Source organism: Brassica napus, chromosome A3 (assembly GCF_020379485.1).
Source record: "Brassica napus cultivar Da-Ae chromosome A3, Da-Ae, whole genome shotgun sequence".
Lineage (NCBI taxonomy): Eukaryota > Viridiplantae > Streptophyta > Magnoliopsida > Brassicales > Brassicaceae > Brassica > Brassica napus.
Genome location: NC_063436.1, coordinates 2343135 through 2366464, shown reverse-complemented (window position 1 = coordinate 2366464; position 23330 = coordinate 2343135). Strand labels below are relative to the sequence as shown.

The following is a 23330-nucleotide window of genomic DNA, read 5'->3' as shown; positions in this document are numbered from 1 at the left end:
CAACACGAGCTGCCTTTTATCCGCATACGTGGCTGTGGGACCCGTACTTACCATGACCATTTGACATAAATGGGGTCCCACACTTGTAAGGCGGGAACCCAATTTTTCTCCTTTTTTTTGGCTGTTAATGGATTTGGTCATGAGATAAGAGTCACAGACAGATACTGTGCCTTGGAAAGAGAGTCTAGAGAGAGAGAGAAGTGTGTGTTTGGTTGCTGGATTAGTGGAGCTGAAACAGTTTTGGTTAGTTTTGTTTGTTTGTTTCATCTTTTCAACCATAGATGTACTAGAAACAAACCTCACTGGGGCTTCTCAGATTTGGCTCTTGAGCGCAGTAATGGAGCAAAGAAGAAGAAGCAACACTATCTATCTCCTCCTCTTATTCTTCTTCTTAGTCTTCACTTCAAGAACAAGCACAAGCTCAAGTTGTCGGCGGAGAAAAGTGAAACACTTATCCACAACTCCACTTTCATCTACACCACTCGAGTCCACAATCACTTCCAAGGTTATAACATTCAGCATCGCTTCGGGGATCTTAACCGGGTTGGTCTCTGCATTAGTCTTAGCTTTCTTGGTCCGTAGCATAGTCAAATACATGAAACAAACGCCAATTCTCAAAGGTCCTGTAGTTTTCTCCCCTGAGCTTACGCCCAAGTCTCTTCATGGAGCTCTTGGTAATGGTATTCACTTGCTTGGCTCAGACCCTAACGGGAAATACCACAAAGTTGTACTTGATAATGGTCTAGTGGTTGCAGTTAAGAGACTATGCTCACCAGAAGCAAGTGGTAGTAGTACTAGTCGCAACTCGGTTAAGAGAAGGTTGCAGAAGGAACTTGAGCTTCTTGCCGAAATAAGACATAGGAACCTTATGAGTTTAAGAGCTTATGTTCGTGAATCCAATGAGTTCTCTCTGGTCTATGACTACATGCCTAATGGTAGTCTTGAGGATGTGATGACTAAGGTTAGAGGTAAAGAGCTAGAGCTAGGATGGGAAGTTAGGCTAAGAGTTGCTGTTGGAATTGTTCAAGGGCTTCAGTATATACATTTCAGCTGTGATCATCAGGTTCTTCATTACAACTTGAAACCTACAAATGTGATGTTGGACTCTGAGTTTGAGCCGAGGCTTGCTGATTGCGGATTGGCCAAGATCATGGCTGCTTCACACACAGGAGTGTCTTGCTACTCTGCTCCTGAGTCTTCTCAAAGTAACAGGTGCTTGCTTGCCTTTGAGTTAACTCCTAGTTCTTCTCCTTTAACACGCAGGACCGACCTGAAATTTTGGAGGCCGTAGTAATTTAGTGAAAGTTTTGATTAACTTTTTATATATATATATATATAAATTTGAAAGCTTATGTTTAAGTAATTTTCTTCAAAATTTTGAAATTATATGTCAATGTTTCACTTGGCTATGCCTATGACCAGCCGTGTTAATATGGTATGTATATCCTTTTGACAGATATACAGACAAAAGCGACATATTCAGCTTTGGAATGATCTTGGGTCTTCTTTTAACCGGAAGAGACCCGACACAACCTTTTTGTGTAGATGGTGCAAGTGGAGGCAGCTTAGGACAGTGGCTGAAGCATTTGCAGCAGTCTGGGGAAGCACGAGAAGCATTAGATAAGAGTATTCTTGGAGAGGAAGTGGAAGAAGATGAGATGTTAATGGCGTTACGTATCACCATCATCTGCCTTTCTGACTTTCCAGCTGACCGGCCTTCAAGTGATGAGCTTGTCCACATGCTTACACAACTGCACAGCTTTTAGCCTAATGCATGGTTTTCTACAATCTACATGTTACTAAACGCTTGAGAAGTTAATTGGGGTGTTGCAGATTGCTCCTAAACTTGATACACAAAGCTAGTAAAAGGCATAGAATCAGAGTAGTGGTTGGACTAAAATGTAGTTAATCAAAATATGTGGCCATATTGGATATTGGTCCATCCATAGTTTTTGTTAGTGGATGCATAGAGCATTAAAGCTTTCCCAGAGGGCCTGAAATTTATAACTAGCCAGTTTGATACCAGTTTGGGCCGATGATAGCTCTGAATAAGGCCCATATTTTCCGACAAAACGTTAAACACTAAACACACAAAAGCAGCAACAATAATGTTAACAATAGAACGCAACAAAAATAGCATGAAAATATTGTATATAAATACGAATACATTTTTTTCATGCGTTAATGTTACTCAACCCCAGAAGATATAACAATAAAAACACCAACCGGGACATGCATACTCCTAAAGAATTAGATAACTCTTTCATTCCACAAATCTCACCACTGATATAAATAATCGAAGCAGCCGCCAAAAAACAAGAAGAGAGGGGAAAAACAATTGAAGAAGGTGGGGATGTTGAGTTGAAAGAAAGGGTGGGCAGTTATTTCTCTTGAGAATAATAAGGTGTTATAATAAAATAGAGAATAAGTATTAATAGAAACATATAATTAAGAAAGAGTACTCCTACCATAATGGAGGACCATGAGATGATCAGAGGTAGATGAATTTGGAAGCAAAGTAAGGTTTTGTGAAATAGTAGAAGAACTTTCTCTGCTTCCTCTCCACATTGCATCTCTCACGTGTTGTAGTGTCAACACTTGCTCCAGTTCTTGCCCTCTGCATCTTATCTCTACCTGCTCTCCATTTTACAAAATAAATGTCCTATTAGTCGTATGAATAATCATAGTATTATTAATTTATTATCACAATCAAAATTAACTACGTGATTAGTGATATCCGCAAAAACATTGAACAAAGCTACTGTTTTTAGGTATATAGTATTAGTGTATAAGTATATGGTGGGCATGTGAACGTGTGATAAAATAGAGTAAATATTGGGTTTAATGAGATCATTACTTCGTAGGGGTGACGGATAGAGTGATGGAAAATGCCAAGTGTCAAGGTGGCTACGCAATGCTGTAATTATGTCATCTATACTTTACTTCAAAGAGATTCCTCATTTTCTAACGCAAATTGCTTTTCAAACAATAGCAACACCAACAATGACTCCACCACTTATTTCATATATAATAAGTTCAAGAAAATATGCAACACATACACACAATATAAGTAATTAACTTGATAATAGTTTTGAAATTCGAATGGCACCCACGATGTTCAAAATCTTAATCATTTCGTTGCCCACCCTTTTTTCTTCTACCCGTAATGTATTTTCAGTGACTTTCCAAATAGACTTTAATGTTATGCCGTAATGTCCAGTATTCAACTCATGGTTAAAAGTATTTTTGGTCAAAATCTGAGCTGAGAGTTTCAAGTTATTAATCTAATGTACACAAAGCAAATCAATCATTAAATCTAAGTTTTCTCGTTGGATCCAGAATATGCCGTGCCAAATCATCCTAACTCATTCTCTAGTATATATATCTATATAGCTTTCTTTTTACAATATTTTGGTACATGTGAAATGAAAAAATCTAGATTCCAAAAAGGAAAAAGTAGTTGCAGAATAGATTGATGTTGTAGTATAAAAGGATATTGTGCCGAGAAAATACTTCCTTCGTTTCGATTTATTTGTCGTTGTAGGAAAAAAATTTCGTTTCAAAATAAATGTTGTTTTAGAGTTTCAATGCAAATTTATTAATAAGATTTCTTAATTTATTTTTCTATTAGTTGAAATATGGTTAGATGTATAGATATTTGTGTTTTTGTTTTGGAAATACACAAAATCATATGTTTTCTTAATCTGTGTGCATAAACCTAGAACAACAATTAAAATGAAACGGAGAGAGTATAAACTAACCCATGAAAACTTTACCATTATCTCGTGCACGTCTTCTCCTTACGTTTTGATGACTAAGGTTTACGATCCACAAATCATATTAAGTCACAAACTTTGTGTTTATTTTTCTTAGTGTGAAGATATACCATTATAAAGTGGTTGATGCTGTTAGTTAGATACGTTCAATTAGATACCTAAAAATACCAAATGCAACAGTGTCTACGATTGCTATAAATTTGCCATATTCTTTGTTTAGCATTATACAACAACTAGCATATGAAAGTGGTGTTCTGTGCACAAAAAAAAAGTGGTGTTCTATCTCACATATCAACATCTTAATATTTATATTTTGTTATTAAAGGACCTACATACATAAATAATAACGTAATTTTAAATTGAATATAAAATAGGGACCATGAAAGTCGTAGTCGGATATGCATATATATTTAAATGTTTTGCATGCATCGCATCACTAACTTAAAGGAGATCATTAAAAAAAAAAAAACTTAAAGGAGATCATGTTCATGGCTTCTTATCTGCCCTTTAGTGTTTCTTTTTAAAATGCAATTTCTTTGAGCAACAATGATTCTGTTGTTGAGGGCGACTTCATGCATTACTTTTTCCCGACGTAAAATATGTATTTATCATCAATATATGCCTATATATAAGTTGCATGCCAACTTGCAGCTTAAAAACATTTACTAGCGTACGAATATACCTTGGCCTCTATATATTTAACAACGTATGGTACCCAGATTTTGGACGTTCGAATTGACTTTTTCGAGACGTGCTTTATATTTTATGATGCATATTAAGTTTCTTGAAGGAAATTAAAGTGCTTAGTTGTAAAAATATTAATAAATTTAACGGAATTGATTTTATCACTATACAACTATGATGATATGTTCAGTAAAAAAAAAACAACACAAAGATGATGTGCTTTTTAAAAATATATATATATATAACGGGAGAAATGTGGTTATAAAATGGAAGTACAAATGAAAGTGATGTGAGAAAAAAAAAAAAAAGTGATGTGAGAAAAACATGATTTTTGTGAGGTGTAAAACCAGTCGGGAAAATTGTGTAAATTTCAAAATAGTTAACTAGTCGTGAGAAAGTGAATAGTTTACTGATCCTATCCTAGGCCGAGAGATCTTGGACTACATACGACGAAGGTCAGCGTTATAAGTTTTTTCATACTTAAAGATAGATTATCATAAATTTATGGTTGACCCATTAATTAGTAATACATTCATTCAAGAACATAAAGTACTGTAAAAACATTTCTACGGTATGCTGACAAATATATAAATTGTGCAAGTAGTTTTCCCACAAAATGCAAATTCTCAATAGAGTGATGCATTCATGGACCAAACATCAGCCTACGAACATTTAGAGGTTCATTACATCCAGCTCTTAGTTTACAAGTAGCCGGATCAATACCAATGAATTGAAGAAAAAAATATAGTGGAGAATTTAATTAAACAAAGTCTTGCTGATAAAGACACGTGTTGATTCGAAACAAAAGGAAAACATCTAACATTTAGATAGGCTGCAGTGGATGGATGATAAGGAAATAATTAAGAAAGTGCAGCACTTAAAGAGGATATGAATATGATTGATATGGAAAAGGCTTTTCAACACCAAATTCATTAGGGGTTTTGTAAAGAAATGGTCCTACACGAGACACTAGTTAGCTAAACCAAGGCGAGAGAAATATACTGTTTGTGTTGATGAGCCACTTCTAACATAAGCATGACGGTTTACTGTATGTGGTAGAACGAACAAATGCGTTTAATCTGTGAAATATTTTTAAGTCATATTTATAGGCATCTTCTGCTATCAGTGGCGAAGCCAGGGCAATAACAATGGGGGCACGTGCACCCATAGTTTTATGACAATAAAAAAATTTGTATATGAAAACACAAAGATTCAGCTAGAAAAGATGGTTAATGTCCTCTTGTGCACCCTCTTGATGACTCAAGTTCGATCTTCTATATCATATATTTCATTTTACATTAATTATGCACCCACTTAAAAAACTTTCTACATTCCTATACCATTTTAGAATAATAAACAAAACAAGGAAAGAAATAAAACATTTTATAATAATAAATGACCATCAAAAGCTTTTTCGTTTTGGGATGTTTTTCTATATCAAAGGTAGAAGAGTAGAACCATAGTTTATATACAAAATATATAAATAAATAAATAACGTAACCAACATTCTAAGTTTCTAATCCAAGAAAGTGTTTTCCTTCGTTTCAAAATAGATGATGTTTTGGAAAGTTTAAAATATTTGAAAGTACTTGATGTTTTGATATTTTTATATTAATTTTAGTTTTACAGAAAACTATATCACCAATGATGTTTTATAGTTGTTTTTATGATTAGCTGAATTGGTTTTATTTTATATTTTTAATGTTACTTTAATTCTTGTGCATTCATTTAAAACATCAAGTATTTTAAAACATATGGAATATTAACTAAGGCTCATCATGAAAATAAATACCATCTATATTTTTTCAGGACATTTTTATATTTGTAGTGAACTACGATTAATTTTTTTTATAAAATAACAAATGGGAATAAATATTCAAGTTATTTTATTATTCAGAAAATGAGAGAAACACGGTTTAACTAATATTTTTACCAAATATAAGGAATTGTCATTTCTGGATTTATTTATTTATTTTATGGAATGAAGGATGAGTAGTTGACAAAAAAAAATCACGGGGACAAAAGGAAAATTTGAAATTTCTGAAATACTTTTTGCTTTTAAAGCTTTTTGTTTTCTTACGTCTAAAAAGTCAAAGGAAACTTAAAAAGAGGGAGAGAGACAAAAATGGAAGACAATGCCTCCACGAAGTCAGATTATGGCTGGCTAATCATTACATTCATATTTATTTTGCACTCTTGATACCTTTGCCTACTCAAATCTATTATACACACATTCACATCATTATATTATTTTTATATTTATAGAAATATATACACGCGCGCACACATATAAGAAATGCATATAATTGCAACTTTGATTAATGATCATCTTGTTGTCCCAAAAGAAATTAATGATCATCCAAAAAGGAATAAACCATGATGACCGTGTGGACGTAACCCTATTTCCGGGTTAAAAATATTCAAATCAATCCCTAAATAAATTTCAAATAAAGTCTTTAGATCTCTATCTGAACTGATATGTTGCCTGATGATTCCCTTTTGCATTTATTCATATACGCACTAATATGATATCTCTATAATATTATTTGAGAAGTCAGTTTCCTATGTGTCGCTCTCACGTTTACTCTCACAATGGTTGATTACACTGATACCCTTAATGAATTAATTTACATTTAAAATACTATTGTTTATTTATTTTATTTAGTTTCCTTTTAAAAAATTTCCAAAAAAATTACACATATAAGAAAAAAGGAATTTTTTTATAAAGTTAAAAAAAAAGAATTGAAAAACGAAAATATATGTATATATAATATAATTTCATAAAAAAAAGAAAGTTCACAAAATAGTAATATTACATTTAAAAACTATTTCTAAATAACATAAAATATAATTTTGAAGTAATAAAATACTTTCTGTATATCTATATTTTCTTAGATGAAAATTATAAATTTCTATATAATGTAATTTCATTAAAAACAATTTACACATATAATCTTGATATTAGAAAAAGAAATATTATTTCTTTTAAAACATAATTTTAAACAATACAAAAAAATTAAAATAAGAAAAATATTTTTATATATCTATATATTTTCTTAGATGATTACATAAAATAATTAAGTAACACAAACTGATATATGTTTAATTGTCTAAAAATAGTTTACAATTAGTAATATTCAAATGTTTTATTTATTTTTTATATATTTAGTTGACTATAATATCTTTCAATTATAGCAAAAACATATCGATAAATAATATTTTACTTATATAATATTATTTTTAAATACAATCACAATTTTTTACTTCTTATTTTTAAGAGATATTCAAAAAAACCTAAAAATAATTTTCAAAATAAACATCGTTTGATCTAATAGTTACAAAATAGTTTAATGAGGTAGATGTATTATATTTTATCATTATTAAAGTTATTTTTTTCTTAATTTTAAATTTTCTTTTAAATTTTATGTTTTTATGTTTGTAACTTAAGAGAACCATAATCAAAATACCAAAGCAAATCTGAATTCTCATTTTTAAGTTTATTTAAAATAAAGTTTAGTCTCCATTCAATAAATCAAAGGCATAAAGTTATTTAGAATTTATAAAATATTTTAATTATTGTATATATTGATATGTGCTCATGAGCTTTCAAAAATGTATCAGCTACTTATGCATGTAACTTCTTCCTATTGATCATCGCTTTATTTTCTAATATATATTTTACAAACATCAACATATAATTTGATAAATATTATGGAAATACATGCACATTTGACTTAATTATAATAAAAAATAATTATACTTCATTTTGAATTTGAAAGAATATATGTAACTCAATATACTCACAACATGAGTGATTCGATTAATCCAACTTATATCTAAAATCATAGATTTAACTACAATAAGAATATATAATTTTATAAGAATAGTAATTTATTTTATAAATATAAATCATAAGACAACTAAAAGCATATTAAAAAATGAAAATAGAATATTAACCAACTTTACAATTTAGTTATTTTGAAAAATTTATATATATATGCATGAGATTTCAGAATATTATCATTTCTTTATATTAATTTATGTAATTTGGAATCATAAACTTTAGTTTATTTTTTTATTTCATTCTAATCACAATATATCTTAAGTTATACATAATATTCATAAAATATATTCACATATCTAAGACAACAACCACCTAAATGCAAATAAGAAATTAACCAAAATTTTAATATATGGAATACAAATATTACGGTTGAATTCATAGATGCAATCCAATTTATCCGAATGATAACTAAATCGAATGAAAAAAACAAAATCGATTAGATATAACATATATAAAATTATATGTATAATTAAAGTAACATAATATTATTAATATAAATGATGCATATAAATTATAAATTAATTTAAAATTAAAAGTAAGTAGCACTCAATTATTATAACATATTTATTTTAAAAATATTTATATCCGTGCATGAGCACGGGAAAATCACCTAGTTTTATGGTTAAATTACAATTATACGTGCCGTATGAGCTAATTTTATAAACTGTAAAATTAATACTATAAAATATTTGTAAAATATGTAACTCAAACTGATTTTCTATGCTATCAATTCCTTTTATATAGTTCAGGAGAAACGGACAATAAATAAACACATCTTGTCAATGAAATTTTTATTATTGATCAAGATATGGACATGTCACACATCTTAACTAATGCGTATTAGAAAACAAAGATATGCATACCCCCATCTCGTACTTCTTTTTTGTTTGAGCACACCATTAATGACGTTTTCAAGCACATTATAGTTACTGAATTATTGAATGATCCCTTAGCCTAGAAAAGAAGTTTCAAGTTTTGCGTGTGTAATTATTCGTTGGCAATAGAAATTGTAATTATTAATTCAGGAATCATAAAAGTTATAGCGTATTATGAGATATCGAGCGCATAAATGCACATATATCAATGATTAAAATTTGCACTATATAAGTGTATGGATAAACCTCCATTCTCGAGCTAGCTTTTGGGTGTGAGTTAGGTCCATCACTAATCACTAATAGCATCGTACTTAACTTTAGGGTAGGGATGTTAACGTAGGGTAAAATAACCCAGCCCAGCCCAACCCACAAATAACCCAATCCAGTTTATACCCAACCTGCAAAAACCCAGAAACATCAGGGTTGAAATCCAAACCCAGAAAATAAACCCAATATGGTATAGGTTTACCCGTGGGTACCCAAAGTATTATCTTATTTATTCTGAAGTTTAGCAGTTTTGGCAGGAAACCTCGCTTTTGCGGTTTTGGCGGAAAAACTCGTTTTTGATTTTGATGGAAAAACTCGTTTTTACGGTTTTGGGAAAAAACTCGGTTTTCGGCTTTGACGGGAAAACTCGATTTTTCGATTTTTGCGGGAAAACTCGATTTTTCGATTTTGGCGGGAAAACTCGGTTTTGCGGTTTTGGGGGAAAAACTCGGTTTCTCATCTTTGGCGGGAAAACTCAATTTTCGGTTTTGGCGGAAAAACTCAGTTTTACGGTTTTGGCGGGAAAACTCATTTTTTGCGGTTTTGGCGGAAAAACTCATTTGCGGTTTTGGCGGGAAAACTCATTTTTTGCGGTTTTGGCGGGAAAACTCGGTTTTTGCGGTTTTGGCGGGAAAATTGAGTTTTACGGCATTGGCGGGAAAACACCTTTTGCGGTTTTGGCGGAAAAACTCGATTTTGGGGCTTTCAGTCGGAAAACTCGATTTTACGGTTTTAACGGGAAAACTCAGTTTTGCAGTTTTGGTGAGAAAACTCAGTTTTGCGGTTTTGGCGGGAAACTTAGTTTTATGGTTTTGGCGGAAAAACAAGTTTTGTGGTTTCGGTAGAAAAACTCGATTTTTCGGTTTCGGCGGGAAAACTCGTTTTTGGTTTCTGTGAGAAATATTAGTTTTAGGGTTTTTGCGGAAAAAAATCATTTTTTGGTTCTGACGGAAAAAAACGTTTTTGCAATTTTTATATAATTTAATTAAAATAGTAAAAATCTATATATATAATTGAAAACCCATGGGTACACCATTACCCTTTTGTATTTACCCAACATAAATATGGGTTTTAAAATTAATACCCATGGTTGACCCAATTAATCTTAGATGGGTAAAAACCCAGCCCATTATTAGTGGGTTTGGGTAAACCCATGGGTAACTACCCATGTTAACATCCCTACTTTAGGGATAGAAATCTATTTTCACCAAAAAAATAAACGGAACGCCACCCTTTGTTTCACGAATTCGACTCATAAGATTTTAATAAGTCTGTATATGAAGCTTTCTTTAAAAAAAAGTCTGTATATGATAAGAACTTACTTTATTGTATTCATCATTTGAGATAATAACTAGCTCTAGAAGAAGCGTGCGATATAGCTATAGTAAAAGTTTTATGTATATATGTCATGTTCTTGTAATTATATGATGGTATGTTGTATGCATATCTTCATGGTCTTTCTAACGAGTCATAATCAGTATCTTTCCAAACTAGTTAAAAATATTAGTAAGATCATTTCCAACCCAAACTAAGCTAGCTATGGAGATTATTATTTTGGTTTATAATCTCTCAAACTAGCTAAATACATATATATATATATCCGAAAACAATAAACTGATGATTTATACATATGAAAGTTTTGTAGATGTGATTTATCCCCACAATATTCTAGAATTCAAAGGAAACAGTGTTTTGAAAATGTTTCACAATTGGTTCTAGAATAGGCGTATGTATAGGAAACGGATGAGCTAAATTTTTCTTTCCAACTATATACCTACCGAAAACACGTTTTGTTTTTGGAAGTTCGGGTTTCTAGTTTCCAAAGTATGCTGTTTTAAAATGTACTCAAAACATTTTAAAGCGCAAGCACAAAATATTTTTATAAAGGAATCGGTTTCCTAAATTAAACTATTATTTGTGTATAAATTAGTAGGTTGGTGCACTTATCTTCATGACGATTAAGTTGATCACACTAGGCACTAACTAGTGGCCCGACCGTTAATCAATTACCCCTAAACTATAAAAAGGAGCAAGTAAGACAAACTCAAAAAGGTTGAAAATCAATTTATGGATAATAAGCATATAAAACAAAGAAAGAACAAAACGGCTTATACCTAGCAACGACATATACTTGTGACCTAATTAACATGGAGACACTTTTGAGGCAATCTAGTTCCAATGTTATTGTCATGTTCCTCAGTACACCAACCCCCATGAATGTACCCTCTCCACGATTTCTTCTTCTCTTTTACTATATGTTTTATGTTTTGTCGTACTATTATCATATCCTCTTTATGCTTTATAAAGTAATTATGTAACATAAATTTCCTTTATCAAAAAAGTAGTTATGTAACGTTTTAGATTTTTTTTTCTTTTTGAAAACAACTTAGACGATTGTAGTTACGGCAAGCAATGTGTTCATAGAATCTAGAACACTAGAGTTAAAGAAATACTTACTAGAAATTAAAGAGTTGATGAGATTAATAAAAAATACCTGGGATTCGTGCTCTAATCGCAACTTATTCACCAAATATTTTTTCAATAGTCGAACAGTCATATTCCCGTCCCTACGCAATCCAAGAACACCAAAATTAATCAGCCATATATAAAGTTTAGATTAAACTCACGTCCTTTTATCTGTCATTCTTGTATACTAATTTACCTAGCTGGTTAGCCAAGAAATAATGAGTGCTAGAATCTTAATAATTAATGAATACTTACTTGATTCTCAAGTAGCTCTTTGGGATCTGAGGCAAGAATGGTTCTCTTGTCCTAAAACGTTTATCCAAAGATAAAACCAAGAACTTAAAATATAAAAATATAGAATCTTGTGAACACCTTATGATTACAACCAAAAAGAAAGAATCTAGAAAATCCAATCTAGTAAACTTTGGTTGTGTGATCAAGAAATTATGGACCTTACATAACAGTGTCTAGGAAGTGAACATTTAGCACTTACTGGTTTTGAGAAGCTTGAAGGAGGAACCAAACGCCGGAATGGGGTCGTCTAGGAGGATCAATGACTCGAAAACTCGAGCTTGGACCAGCCAACACATCCGGATTATTATTATTATTCCCTATTAACTGCTGCTGAAAATTGGAGCGGCCAAAGTAGGGTCTTAGCAAGGGCATCAAAGAAGCAGCTGATGATGATGGTTGCACTAGGTTTTGTGGGACAAAAGGCGTTCTAAAGGCAGCCGCCCAAGAACCAATCATCTCCTGATCAGGCCTGGTAGGGAACATCAATGGATTAATCATCATCCCTCTTGGCTGATGCTGATGATGTAAGAGAGATGACATTGATGTAAGACCAACTCCTTCTTCTCTATTCGAACCGCCAGAGAAAAGATTAAGCTCTAGAAAAGAGTCTCTCCTATCCGCTGGATCGGTTTGATGTTGTTGCACATGGTCAATATTCAGTTTAACATCATCCTCGTGGCCAGTGCTTAACCGGAGCCACCCTTCTTGTCTCATCTCATGATCTTCCGCTTCATTGTTGATGGTATTATTCTTGTTGTTGTCGTCGTCTTCCTTGGAGCTTAACCTAGAAGTTGTACTCCTCGGCTCTTCTTGATCGGCCATGAAACTACAATCTCTCCTACAAACTTGGTGATGTTTATCTTTTACTTGATGATCAGATCCTAAGCGAATGTCTTCGTTGTCGTCGTCCTCAGAGACGGCAGAGAAGTGATGAGCCCTTTGTAATAACCTCATAAAAGCGAAACTACTAGAAAACCCACATGAAAGAAGAAGCGTTGTGGAGGATTCAGCATCAGGAACCATGGCAGAATCTGATGACCGGAATAGCCAAAGACAGCAGGAGATGAGGGAGACGAAGCGTTTCTGATGATCTCAACATGAGGGGAGAAGGAGGAGAGAAGAATAAATTAGGGTTTCTTACTTGTTAGATGGAGACCAGAGATCAAGAAGTCAATGAATGGTCGAAGCAGCCATGAAGCTAGTTAGAGAGAGATAGATGGATGAGTATATGCGCCTTAATAATAGGAGAGGATTAGAGGAGGAAGATAATAAAATTTTGCAAATCTCACTTTCTATCAATTCTCTTTGTTTGGAATCTTTTGAAATTAAATTGCTGCAGAGAGAAAGAAAGAAAGAGAGAGAGAGAGGTCGATGTTGCAATTATAGAAAGTTATGGACATTAATATAAAAAGCTTCTTATAAGGTCAATCTCAGTACATATATTTTTATTTTGAAGGCAATTTTTATTTTTCAAAAAGAAAACATATATTTTGGTGTTATTAATTATTATACACATACATATTTTCTTTTTCTCTTCACCACATATACGTAGCGTTAAACAAACAAAAACTGGAAGATAATTATCAGAATTTAAAGACTTGTAAACCTAAAAAGTGTGGACAAACTATGATTAAAATCTAATATAATGAATTGAACAATGCCTTCCATCCACACGACGAAACCTCAAATTACTATTAAATCACCATAAATGTGTTAAATATTTATTTTTATATATGCAAATATTATCGTTTCATTTTTATCGGTCCAACCTAGCTGCATGGAGGACTTAATCCACAATAACATAATAAAATTAAATAAAACCAGCATATACATACGTCATCAAGCCAACAAACTTTTGAGATATTTCGCATACCTATTCAACGTACATAAGATATAAATACTACACGAGAAGAACCATAGTTGTATATTCTTTAATGTATCTTGTCGTTACAATTAATATCCTTCCGTTTGACGTCAAAAAAAAAAAAACTAATATCCTTTTTTAGGAAAAAAAAAACTAATATCCTTTTTTTTTTGATGAAATGTGAAATAAACTAATATCCTTTTATCTAACACATCATGCGAGACACAGAATACAACTTATAACACGTATATGCAACAGATTACATATCTATGCTCATGCATTACTCGACAGCTACCATTTATATCTACGAATTTCTTATATATATGTTATTAATTGGCTGTCCCCCAAAAAATCTTATTATTAGGCCAAACTCTGTGTCGTACATGGTTCAGCAGATGCAAAACCATCTTTCTCAATGGCATATCATAACGTGTATATCTGTAAATTTTTAATCGCACTAATTCGCTAGTTCTATATTTATTTATGCAGATTAAAAATCAGAAAATAAACAAATTGTAGCTTAAATAATTAAGTTACTCTTATTCTATTTTATACAAAACAATATAACTCTTTTTGATTTTAGTTAAAATTCAGCATTTGTAATTTTTTTGTAAATGAAAGAAAAAAACTGAAAATACTACACAAGTTATAATGTTACAGCTTGAACATTCAAAATTAAATCCGTATATACCTGAACTTATAAGTAAAAGAGGCTTATTCAAGCCATGGCGGAATCACTGGCGATACGGGCTGCACTAGGACACGCCGCCTCACTCGACATCACAACAATCTGGCTCAGATCAGACTGCAAAGGGCTTATTCAAGCCATCACCACGAATCATCGCTCGGTTGAACTCTTTGGAGTTCTTGCGGACATTGAATCGATTATCTCTACGGCTTTCCTTTCTTTTCACGCTTCCTTTCTTCCAAGATCACAAAATGGGCCTGCTGACTCCTTTGCTAAGGCTTCACTTTGTAACAAAACTTCAGTGTTGGGTCTTGGCCCACACTAAAACTCTTTCCCCCTTTATGAATTTAATCAGTTGCCCAAAAAAAAAAAATAAGTAAAAGATATAGCAATCACTGCTGTACTTTACGAATAGAAAAGGTGGCATGTATGATGTGTAGTGACCATCTACAAATATTCTAAATAGGAAAAATATTCAACGGGTTGACCGAGTCAAACTGTAATTAGCATATCACGTAAGTTTGTTTTTATTTTTACTTACTTGTGTTGTCTTTACTCTTTAAAATAGATGAAGAAGTTATACCCTTTTAGGCTTTTAAACATGTGTTTGGTAATTCTGGGGTTAAATAAAAGCTGGGATTTTCAGTAAAGCCAGAAAATGAGACGAGTGGAGTGCGAGGCATGATTGCATTAGACCTGTCAAATTTCAATTATTTAGATATGAAGTGTTTTAATAATCCCAAGAATGATGATTAATTATTCATCAATGAAAAAACTACGAATATTTAAGTCAGTGATTAAAAATACGAAAAATAAACGCTAAGGGGAATTCGGCATGCACCGAAAATGATGATGTTTTCGGTTAAAAGCTCATTTCCCCAGATCATACAGCAAAACATACAGACTTTGTGGTGCGTTGCAAGACGTTGTTTCTCACCGAATTGTACTTCTAATAAGAACCATGTGCTCCCCGACAATTTGATGTGATTACGTTTTCAATTTAATAGTAAAACTAGATTTTGACCCGCGCTTAGAAAGCGCGGATTTGTTTGTTTTTTATTTATTAATCGAAAACTGATTTGCAAATTACAATTATTTTTGTTTCGAACCATAACAATTGAGTTTTTAGGGTTTTATCATTTTTTTCTCTTCAAAATATGGTATTTTTTCGAAATATGGTAGTTATTCTATAATAATGTTTGAGTTTTAAGATTTGTTTTTATATCTGACCTAGATTCATGGTTGGACCTATAGACCCGATACATTGTATATAATCCGATTCGGATTTAATGAAAAATTCGTTAATTAAAAATCTGATATAACCAGGTAAAAATCCAAAAACTCACTATTAACCTGCAATCTGATACCATTGATCCGATTACAAAATATCTAATAGTAATTTTTTTTTAAAATTGATTAAATTACTCATATATTTATTAATATTACATAAATTAGTGATTCCTTAGAATTTGATAAAATTTTATTATGTTATCCAAATAAAAAATGATAATACAAAAAACTTATTGATATGACAATATTAGTTTATTTTCGTCATTAATAACCTATTATAAGTTTGTGTTTTTATTTTAGATTTAAAAATTAATTTTAATATAGTTTTTAAAATTTTCTTGAACACTTGTAATTGTCATATCAATATTATGTATAAAATGACATTATAAATGGAAAAATGATATTCAAATATGTATATGATATATGGTGTAGGATATAGGATTTTGGTTTGTATTGAAAAAATGTATAATATTCAAATGATCTGTTTTGAATATTGATATGTATATTTAAGAAAATGATATTTTCATGTTTGCTAATTTATTTATAGTTCGTAATATATTTATACATATATTATATTTAAAGTTAGTATATCTTTTAAATATATATAGGCCCATTATTTATAGATCTATTTAAATGTACATGTAGGCCCAAAACCAAAAGACTTAAATGCCATTAATGAATTTTATTCATCCTTTGTAAAAATAAGGGTATTTTTGAGAAACTATAATTTTCATTAAGTGAATGATCCCCTTTTAATGGTATTGATATGGAAACTAACCGTCTCTTCCACCTCGACAGTTAACGTCTTTGAATGCTCCCATTCTCGCCAGTATGCATATTTCAGCATGCTATTTAGCCGTGACCATGTTACACAGTTATGTTCAACCACAACTCCTAAAATTTTGTTCAAGACACACTTGGATGTCAACATTAATTAGTGCATGGTCCATAAAAAGTATACTCCATCAAGAGGACATACATCCATGCATATAGAGGGAGAGAGTCAGCTTTTGGTGGAAAAGAGGAAGTGAAAAGGTCCAGAGGCGTGGCCTCTCTAGTGACTGCATGGGGCATGAAATGACTTAGCCTTTGAATCAAACCATAAAAAGTTTTTTTTTCCATTAAAAAGTTTTATACCTTTTGTCTTTAGAAACAAATTTATGATGTCCAAGTTTTTTTAACTATAGAGGAAACCAAAAATGGAATTATGTAAAATTCTTTGAGCTTAGGTGAGTACACCAACAATGGCTTTTTGCTTCGATTTTACTTTTGTATGGTTTGTTCATTTGTTTTTGTCAACGTAAAAATGCATTTTACATCTATTGGAGTGGGGTTAGTTTTTAATATGGTAGAAATAATAACTAGCTAACTCAGCAGACTTAGTATATTTCAGTGGACTTTTGATATTAGGATCCAATAGATTTTTTTTTTGGTCAAAAGGATCCAATAGATATACATAACCTTGTGGAAGCACCGTAGCCTATTGGTTAAGTTTTAAAAGTTTCTGAGGTTCGAATCCCAAACTATGCAATTTATTGCAAGATTACAGGAAATCCAGGTTTTAAGTCCCGGAGAGAGCGGTTTATTAAACAATTATGCAGACTACAGAGGAAAGGCTTGCAAGGGATCTTCAACATGGTGCAAATAAATCTGGCCAGGCGTGGATCTTCATAGAACGGCTCAGGTGATGCAGTTAGGCGTAGGTCTTCATAAGGCAGATAGTATTGTCGGTTGTCGAATCGTCTATGTAATATTTCCTATATCATAATTGTAAGATCATAATAAATCAGCGTTAAAAAAAAAATATACATAACCTTCTCTAACGAATAGCCACTATACTTATTAACTGAAATGGCTTGTTTGGCGATTTCTTTTCTAGTATAAATGGGATAACAGACTATCTATCATTCCATAAACCTTTGCATGTGAATTTTAAATCTTTTGGAGTTGAGCCCAACTTACATTTTCATTTTGTCTCAAAAGATTTCTTGCAGCATAGTCACGATGGTTGGTTAGTTTTTCCTCTAATTTTTCTTAGATGGTTTATAAGTACAAATATGAAAGTCTTTCATGTTCAGAACTCTCCGGGCGAAATAGAGGTGATAAGTCCCGTGACGGAATAGTCCCGCATACGAAATAGGTTGTCATTCCACTGGATTGGTATAACATACTGATTTCGTCATAATTTTATTGCTTACATATTACTCTATATATAATTGTATAAAATCATCAGTTCATCACTACACAATGTTTGTTTCTCTCGACTCAAGAATCATATTACATATTTCATTAGAACAAGTAAAAATTAAAATGTTAACTTATTGTATAATTGTGTATGAGTTGTAGTCCATTTATAAAAAAAAAAAACTATATCTAGCCAGCCATTCACGTAACAGTATCACTTGGTAAATTTTTAATTAGAATGTTTGTTGTATAATGTATAAACATGGACATGCATACTGGAAGAAAGATGCCCTTAGGCAGGCTTATTGGGACAAGTAAATTCTGAGGCATATAGTGAAGAGTGAGTGGAAGAGTTATCATTCCAATGTTGCAAAAGAAACATGACTTTCTCTCTCTTTCTGCATTGCATGTCCCCTTTATCTACAACCACCTCTTCCTCTTCACGTCTTAACGAATATTCTCCTTTACAAATTTAATACATAGAGAGACATACCGATACATGTGCATACATAGAATATTATCATCATTCTCTCGTTTATTGGTCAAAATCAAATTTCTCCGTCAACCTACTTCTCTTTCTCCTGATTCCAAGTATTTTCATATGGTTTTGAGTTGCAGGCCACGCGAGATTCTCATTTTTTGTTTTTCACCTATACATAAACACCACTAAACTAAGTATTCAGTTTCTGACATATGTTAGAGCTAAATGCTATATTCATTTATTTCTAGTTATTATATATGCTGAGTGTATATAAGTTGGCCTAAATAACTTGAGAATCAAAACATAGCAAAGCAAGATAAGTAAACATTTCAAATAAGTAAACATTTCAAATAAGCAATTTGGCTATAAGTCATGGGAACTGGTTAGATAATGACAAAAATCACTGATAAGATACGAAAATAAAAGTAAAACTAAAGATATACGTATATTTTTATGTTCAGAAGATGAGATTTAATAATAGCAAGAACAATGCTGATATATATATATATATTCCAGCATTCTAATTTTCAAGGATTAGACTCTCACCATGGTTATTTGACAACAATGAAGAAAACAAAACACCGTCTTCAGAATTTTGTTGTTTGATTGTTGATGGCTTTTGAAACTGATGCTTTTGCGTTTTTTTTCTAAAGTGTTTTGTTGTTCGAAAATGCATCACTTTTTTCATACGATTACGAATAGTGTGTACATACATCTATATAACCGGTGAGAATATTTGGAAGACATAAAAAGGACAAGAAACGAACTAAACACACAAAACCATAAGCTAAAATTACATTTCTTCGTTTTGCTATTTCGCACTGAACCTATCACGCAGAGACTGTCCATCCAGGATTGCAATCATGATCCACTTCCATGCTATTTTTAAAATGTGCACATTCTCTTGCTTTTCGTGTACACATTATTTTACTCCCTATAAAATGTTGAGATTTTAAAAGCTTACAATTGATTGATATACAGTATATAATATAGGTGTGTAAAAAACCTTGATGGCTTTCGGCTGAAACATGGACTCACTTCTCAGCTGAAATTACTAGTGCAAAGAAGAAAAGTCCATTTGAAAACCCGTAACACGAGTTTCAAATATAAATGCTAAGCCTAAGTAGGATCTTCTTCGTTGCCCATTAGATAGATAAGCATCGGCCCATACATTTTGGGCTGGCCCAAGATGACATCGGAATAACATATGTGATCCGATATATCTAAACTAAATTCGATAACTAAAAGCCCTGTTCGGCGCAAACTAGGGTTTCTGTGAGTCGTGGCCTATAAAATAATTTTTTTTAGCTATCTTATCATTCAGACGCTATCTCGCAGTTCCTTCTCTTTAGTTTTTTTTTAATCTTCAGTCTCTTGACTATCTGCTGTTTTAAATGTCTCTGTTTAAGGTTTGCATGTCGGATGGATTACTGCTAGTGTTTTGTTCTGTCTTTTCTCTCCACTTTTTGTAATCTAAAATTTTAATTTCGATTAAATGAATCGGAGCAGATGATGATTTTTTTATGCACTACAACGGTGCTTCCAATTAACCATGCGGATTATATAAATCGAGCTTTTTAAAACTGATGCTCCCATTCACCAATCTATAGATTTTTCTTCTTTTGCAATTTCATAAACTTCCGCTTAAAACGTTTGCTAATTGCTTAAATTGATTTATAATGGATTTAATCTCTTGGTTCGGTAGATTGAATTGTTTTCAACCGATGCCAATTAGGAATGTAACATCTTGTGATCCATCTGTTCTTGTACAGAAGAAACGCATAAGAATTAGTAATGGTATGTCTCAAACTAGTGTGAAAGTGAAACCAATGTGAATTTGTTAGTAATTAAATTCTCTTGGGACTGTTGATGTATCATGACTGCTTAGTTCAGATCCGTATTTTTACACTTAATTTATATTAAATCTGGCGCTAGTTAATTTGGAAATCTTGATTGATTTTGATGCTTTTCGATCAAAATGTTTTTGAATTTATATTAATTCCTATAAGTAGATTTGATCTGAACGTATTACACAGATGTAATTTGAATTGATTCTGACCTGTTGCTCTATAATACTACTAAAAAATTGTTCCATATCCAAAGGAGTTTAAAAGATAGAACAAGGCTTGGCTTAGTTGGCTAATGAGCATGATTCGTTATTTGGTTGAAACGATAGATTCAATTTTTTCTATCAAATCATGAATGTTTAAAAAGGAATTATAGATTCTTCAAAAAATTTAAGTTTGAACAAAGAAGATTGATGGGGAAAATATATTAGATATCGAATACTTCTGCATTGTAGAGTGTGTACTTAACCAAAAATGTTTAATCAACAAATGCTGATGCTACAAATCAGCGGTTTCATGAATGGTGATACTTGCCTTGTCGCTTTAAATCTATATCGAATCCAATTTAAACTAGTGGAGTTGTAATAGTTTAGAAGTATTAGACTTGAGTTATTGTATGTCACCTATTGATTGTCATGTAGTGGAGTTGTAATGACAATTATTGATTAGTAGCTCAGATTACGATTGTTATCTTTGATACATAGATCAAATCAAAACAGTGATCTGCAGTTGCATTATTAGCCGGATAAGTTTAACCATATCGAAATTATTAATACTTTTTTAAAGATGTCAATAATGCTTATTTAAGGGATTAAATATTCAAGTCCCTGTGTGATCTTAGCCTTCGAAGAATTAACCACCTCCATAAATTCTAAATAACAAAGCTAATGTGTGTACTAATGTGTGTTTGTCATGTTCATACGGTTTTCATATCGAAGGCGATTAGAAATCACGCGCCCCCAATTTCTCTTTCAATCCTAACTTTCGAAAACTTTTTTTTTTGGATCCGATCGCCTCTCCGGCGCGTTCGGCGCTGCGAGAAGGCTTTTGCCGACCCCGCCATATCCAAATCCATCTTCGGCGTGAAGGTTTGTCGGTGAGTGACTCTGTTTCGGGTCGTCGTCTTCGCAGAGGACGTCGCTAAATTCGTCGAAACTGAGAGGGTTTTGCGATGCGGTGCCTCTAGCGACTGTCCCGCCGCTTCATCCTCCGCACCACCGAAGCAATCTCCTCTCCCGACACCTAAATCTTTTCGCAAGACTGGAAGAAAATGTCGCTTTTTGCCGCTACCTTCAAAGGCTATCCGGGTACGCGTCGTCTGAGCTAGAGGTTTCGGGACCTCGGACTGAATGCGATAGGATCATCTCTGTCACTCCGTTGAGTCAAGATTGGCGATTAGCTACTGAGTGATGCATTAACTTAGCTCCTCTCCCCTCCTTTGTTGTTGGTATTGGCGTTTCTTGTTATCATGGATTGGTATTGCAGGTTTAATTGAGTTGGGTTGTGGAGGTTTTTCGTTTCCTTGGAGCTCCTGGTAACACTTTGCAGTTGGAGGAGGTAGTAAGACTCGGGAAGTGGTAATGCTGCCCCTTTCTCTGTACCGATTTAGAGAGCGAGTGCGGTAGAGTTACTTGAGCGCTATTAAACACCTGTAGTGTGTGTTGTTCCGTCTTTTGCTGAATCCGAATTTAGTTCTTTCCCAGTCCGGACCTAGAGGACAGTCCTTGAGCGGAATCGTTTTTGTCTCTCGAAGTAAAGCAAGTTGTGCAGGCAGCCGTTGAATCCGCTTCCTACTAGTGTTCTGTTCCTTGCGTTCTAGTTTCTCGAGTCTTTCCTTTCAAATCCGTCTCGGCTCAACCTTCCATCCGGCTATTACAAGTTTGTATCGATACTTGAAGTCATGTTCGCTCCAAAGCATAATGATTTCAAGTTCGATTGATGTCCGCTTCCATGTTTTTTTACCTTTTTTTGCCTTAGTAGTATGTTTTAAAGGTTTTACAGTTTGTTCAACATATCTTGTAAACCTCAACAGTTCATTTCTGAAATGATGTTTACAATTTAGCAAAAAAAAAAGAAGAAAAAATGTGTGTTTGTATTTTCATTTAATATGTCATTTTAAATATGCAGAATATGCTATGTTATTAAAAGACTACGTACTTAGATAATGATCATGATTTCACTTCAAATATACACGCACAAATCATCTGATTGTACAATTAATGGTGGTTTGGTTTAAATGAATTGCTATGCAATATATATATGCAAGTACAATAGATGATCATGATGTCACTTTCTGAAATTCTAATAACAAAAGATGATATGGTACTTTGATTTCAACTGTAAAGACGACATTAACTGGGGGTTATTGTTTCTTTAATCCGGACAAGCCGTGCTTTGTTAATGCTAGATTGATAGTGATGGATACTATTCAATTAAAGCGGTAATGGTAAAAACCCATGGGTTAAAACGAAGGCGCACACACAAAGTAACGCCCACTTTATCCGTCTCTTATTTCTCTTCCCTAGTTATGATTCCACCAAACTCGTGCTATGACTAAAGACTTTAAGCAAATAAGTCACATTAGTCGGCAAGACTCGACCGTTCGTATTATAATAACAAACATACACTCACGTGTTTCTTCAACTTATTTCCATTATAATACATATATAGGGACAAGAACTAAACCAAACAAATATATTTATAATCGAAGACGGTGTTTATAGGCACATTTTCTCTAATACGCAAACGGAAGCTTCATGAGGAGTCAAGA

At 32.6% G+C, this 23330-nt stretch overlaps 2 protein-coding genes and 1 non-coding gene across 4 annotated transcripts; 2 read left to right on the top strand and 1 right to left on the bottom strand.

The window, feature by feature from the left end:
• The first annotated feature begins 135 nt into the window (after nt 1-135).
• On the top strand, nt 136-1982 carry LOC106431925 (inactive leucine-rich repeat receptor-like protein kinase CORYNE). Its single transcript, XM_048769946.1, has 2 exons — nt 136-1212; nt 1457-1982. Exons 1-2 carry the CDS (start codon nt 338-340, stop codon nt 1764-1766), a joined length of 1185 nt encoding a protein of 394 aa, XP_048625903.1. The 5' UTR covers nt 136-337; the 3' UTR covers nt 1767-1982.
• A 152-nt stretch (nt 1983-2134) lies between these two features.
• LOC106431924 lies at nt 2135-14661 on the bottom strand. Of its 2 annotated transcripts, XM_022711414.2 has the most exons (4): nt 12406-14659; nt 12168-12218; nt 11941-12013; nt 2135-2634 (listed from the first exon to the last, which is right to left on the bottom strand). In XM_022711414.2, the coding sequence occupies exons 1-4, from the start codon at nt 13227-13229 to the stop codon at nt 2449-2451; spliced, it is 1134 nt and encodes a 377-aa protein (XP_022567135.2). In that variant the 5' UTR covers nt 13230-14659; the 3' UTR covers nt 2135-2448. The 2 variants fall into 2 exon arrangements, with proteins under 2 accessions (XP_022567135.2, XP_048625912.1); XM_048769955.1 differs by lacking the exon at nt 2135-2634 and having other exon boundaries at nt 10392-12013; nt 12406-14661.
• Nucleotides 14662-20216: 5555 nt separating this feature from the next.
• Nucleotides 20217-20306, top strand: LOC125607696. The gene has a single exon (XR_007338767.1). It is a non-coding gene; the product is annotated as a small nucleolar RNA SNORD36 (small nucleolar RNA).
• The last annotated feature ends 3024 nt before the right edge of the window (nt 20307-23330 follow it).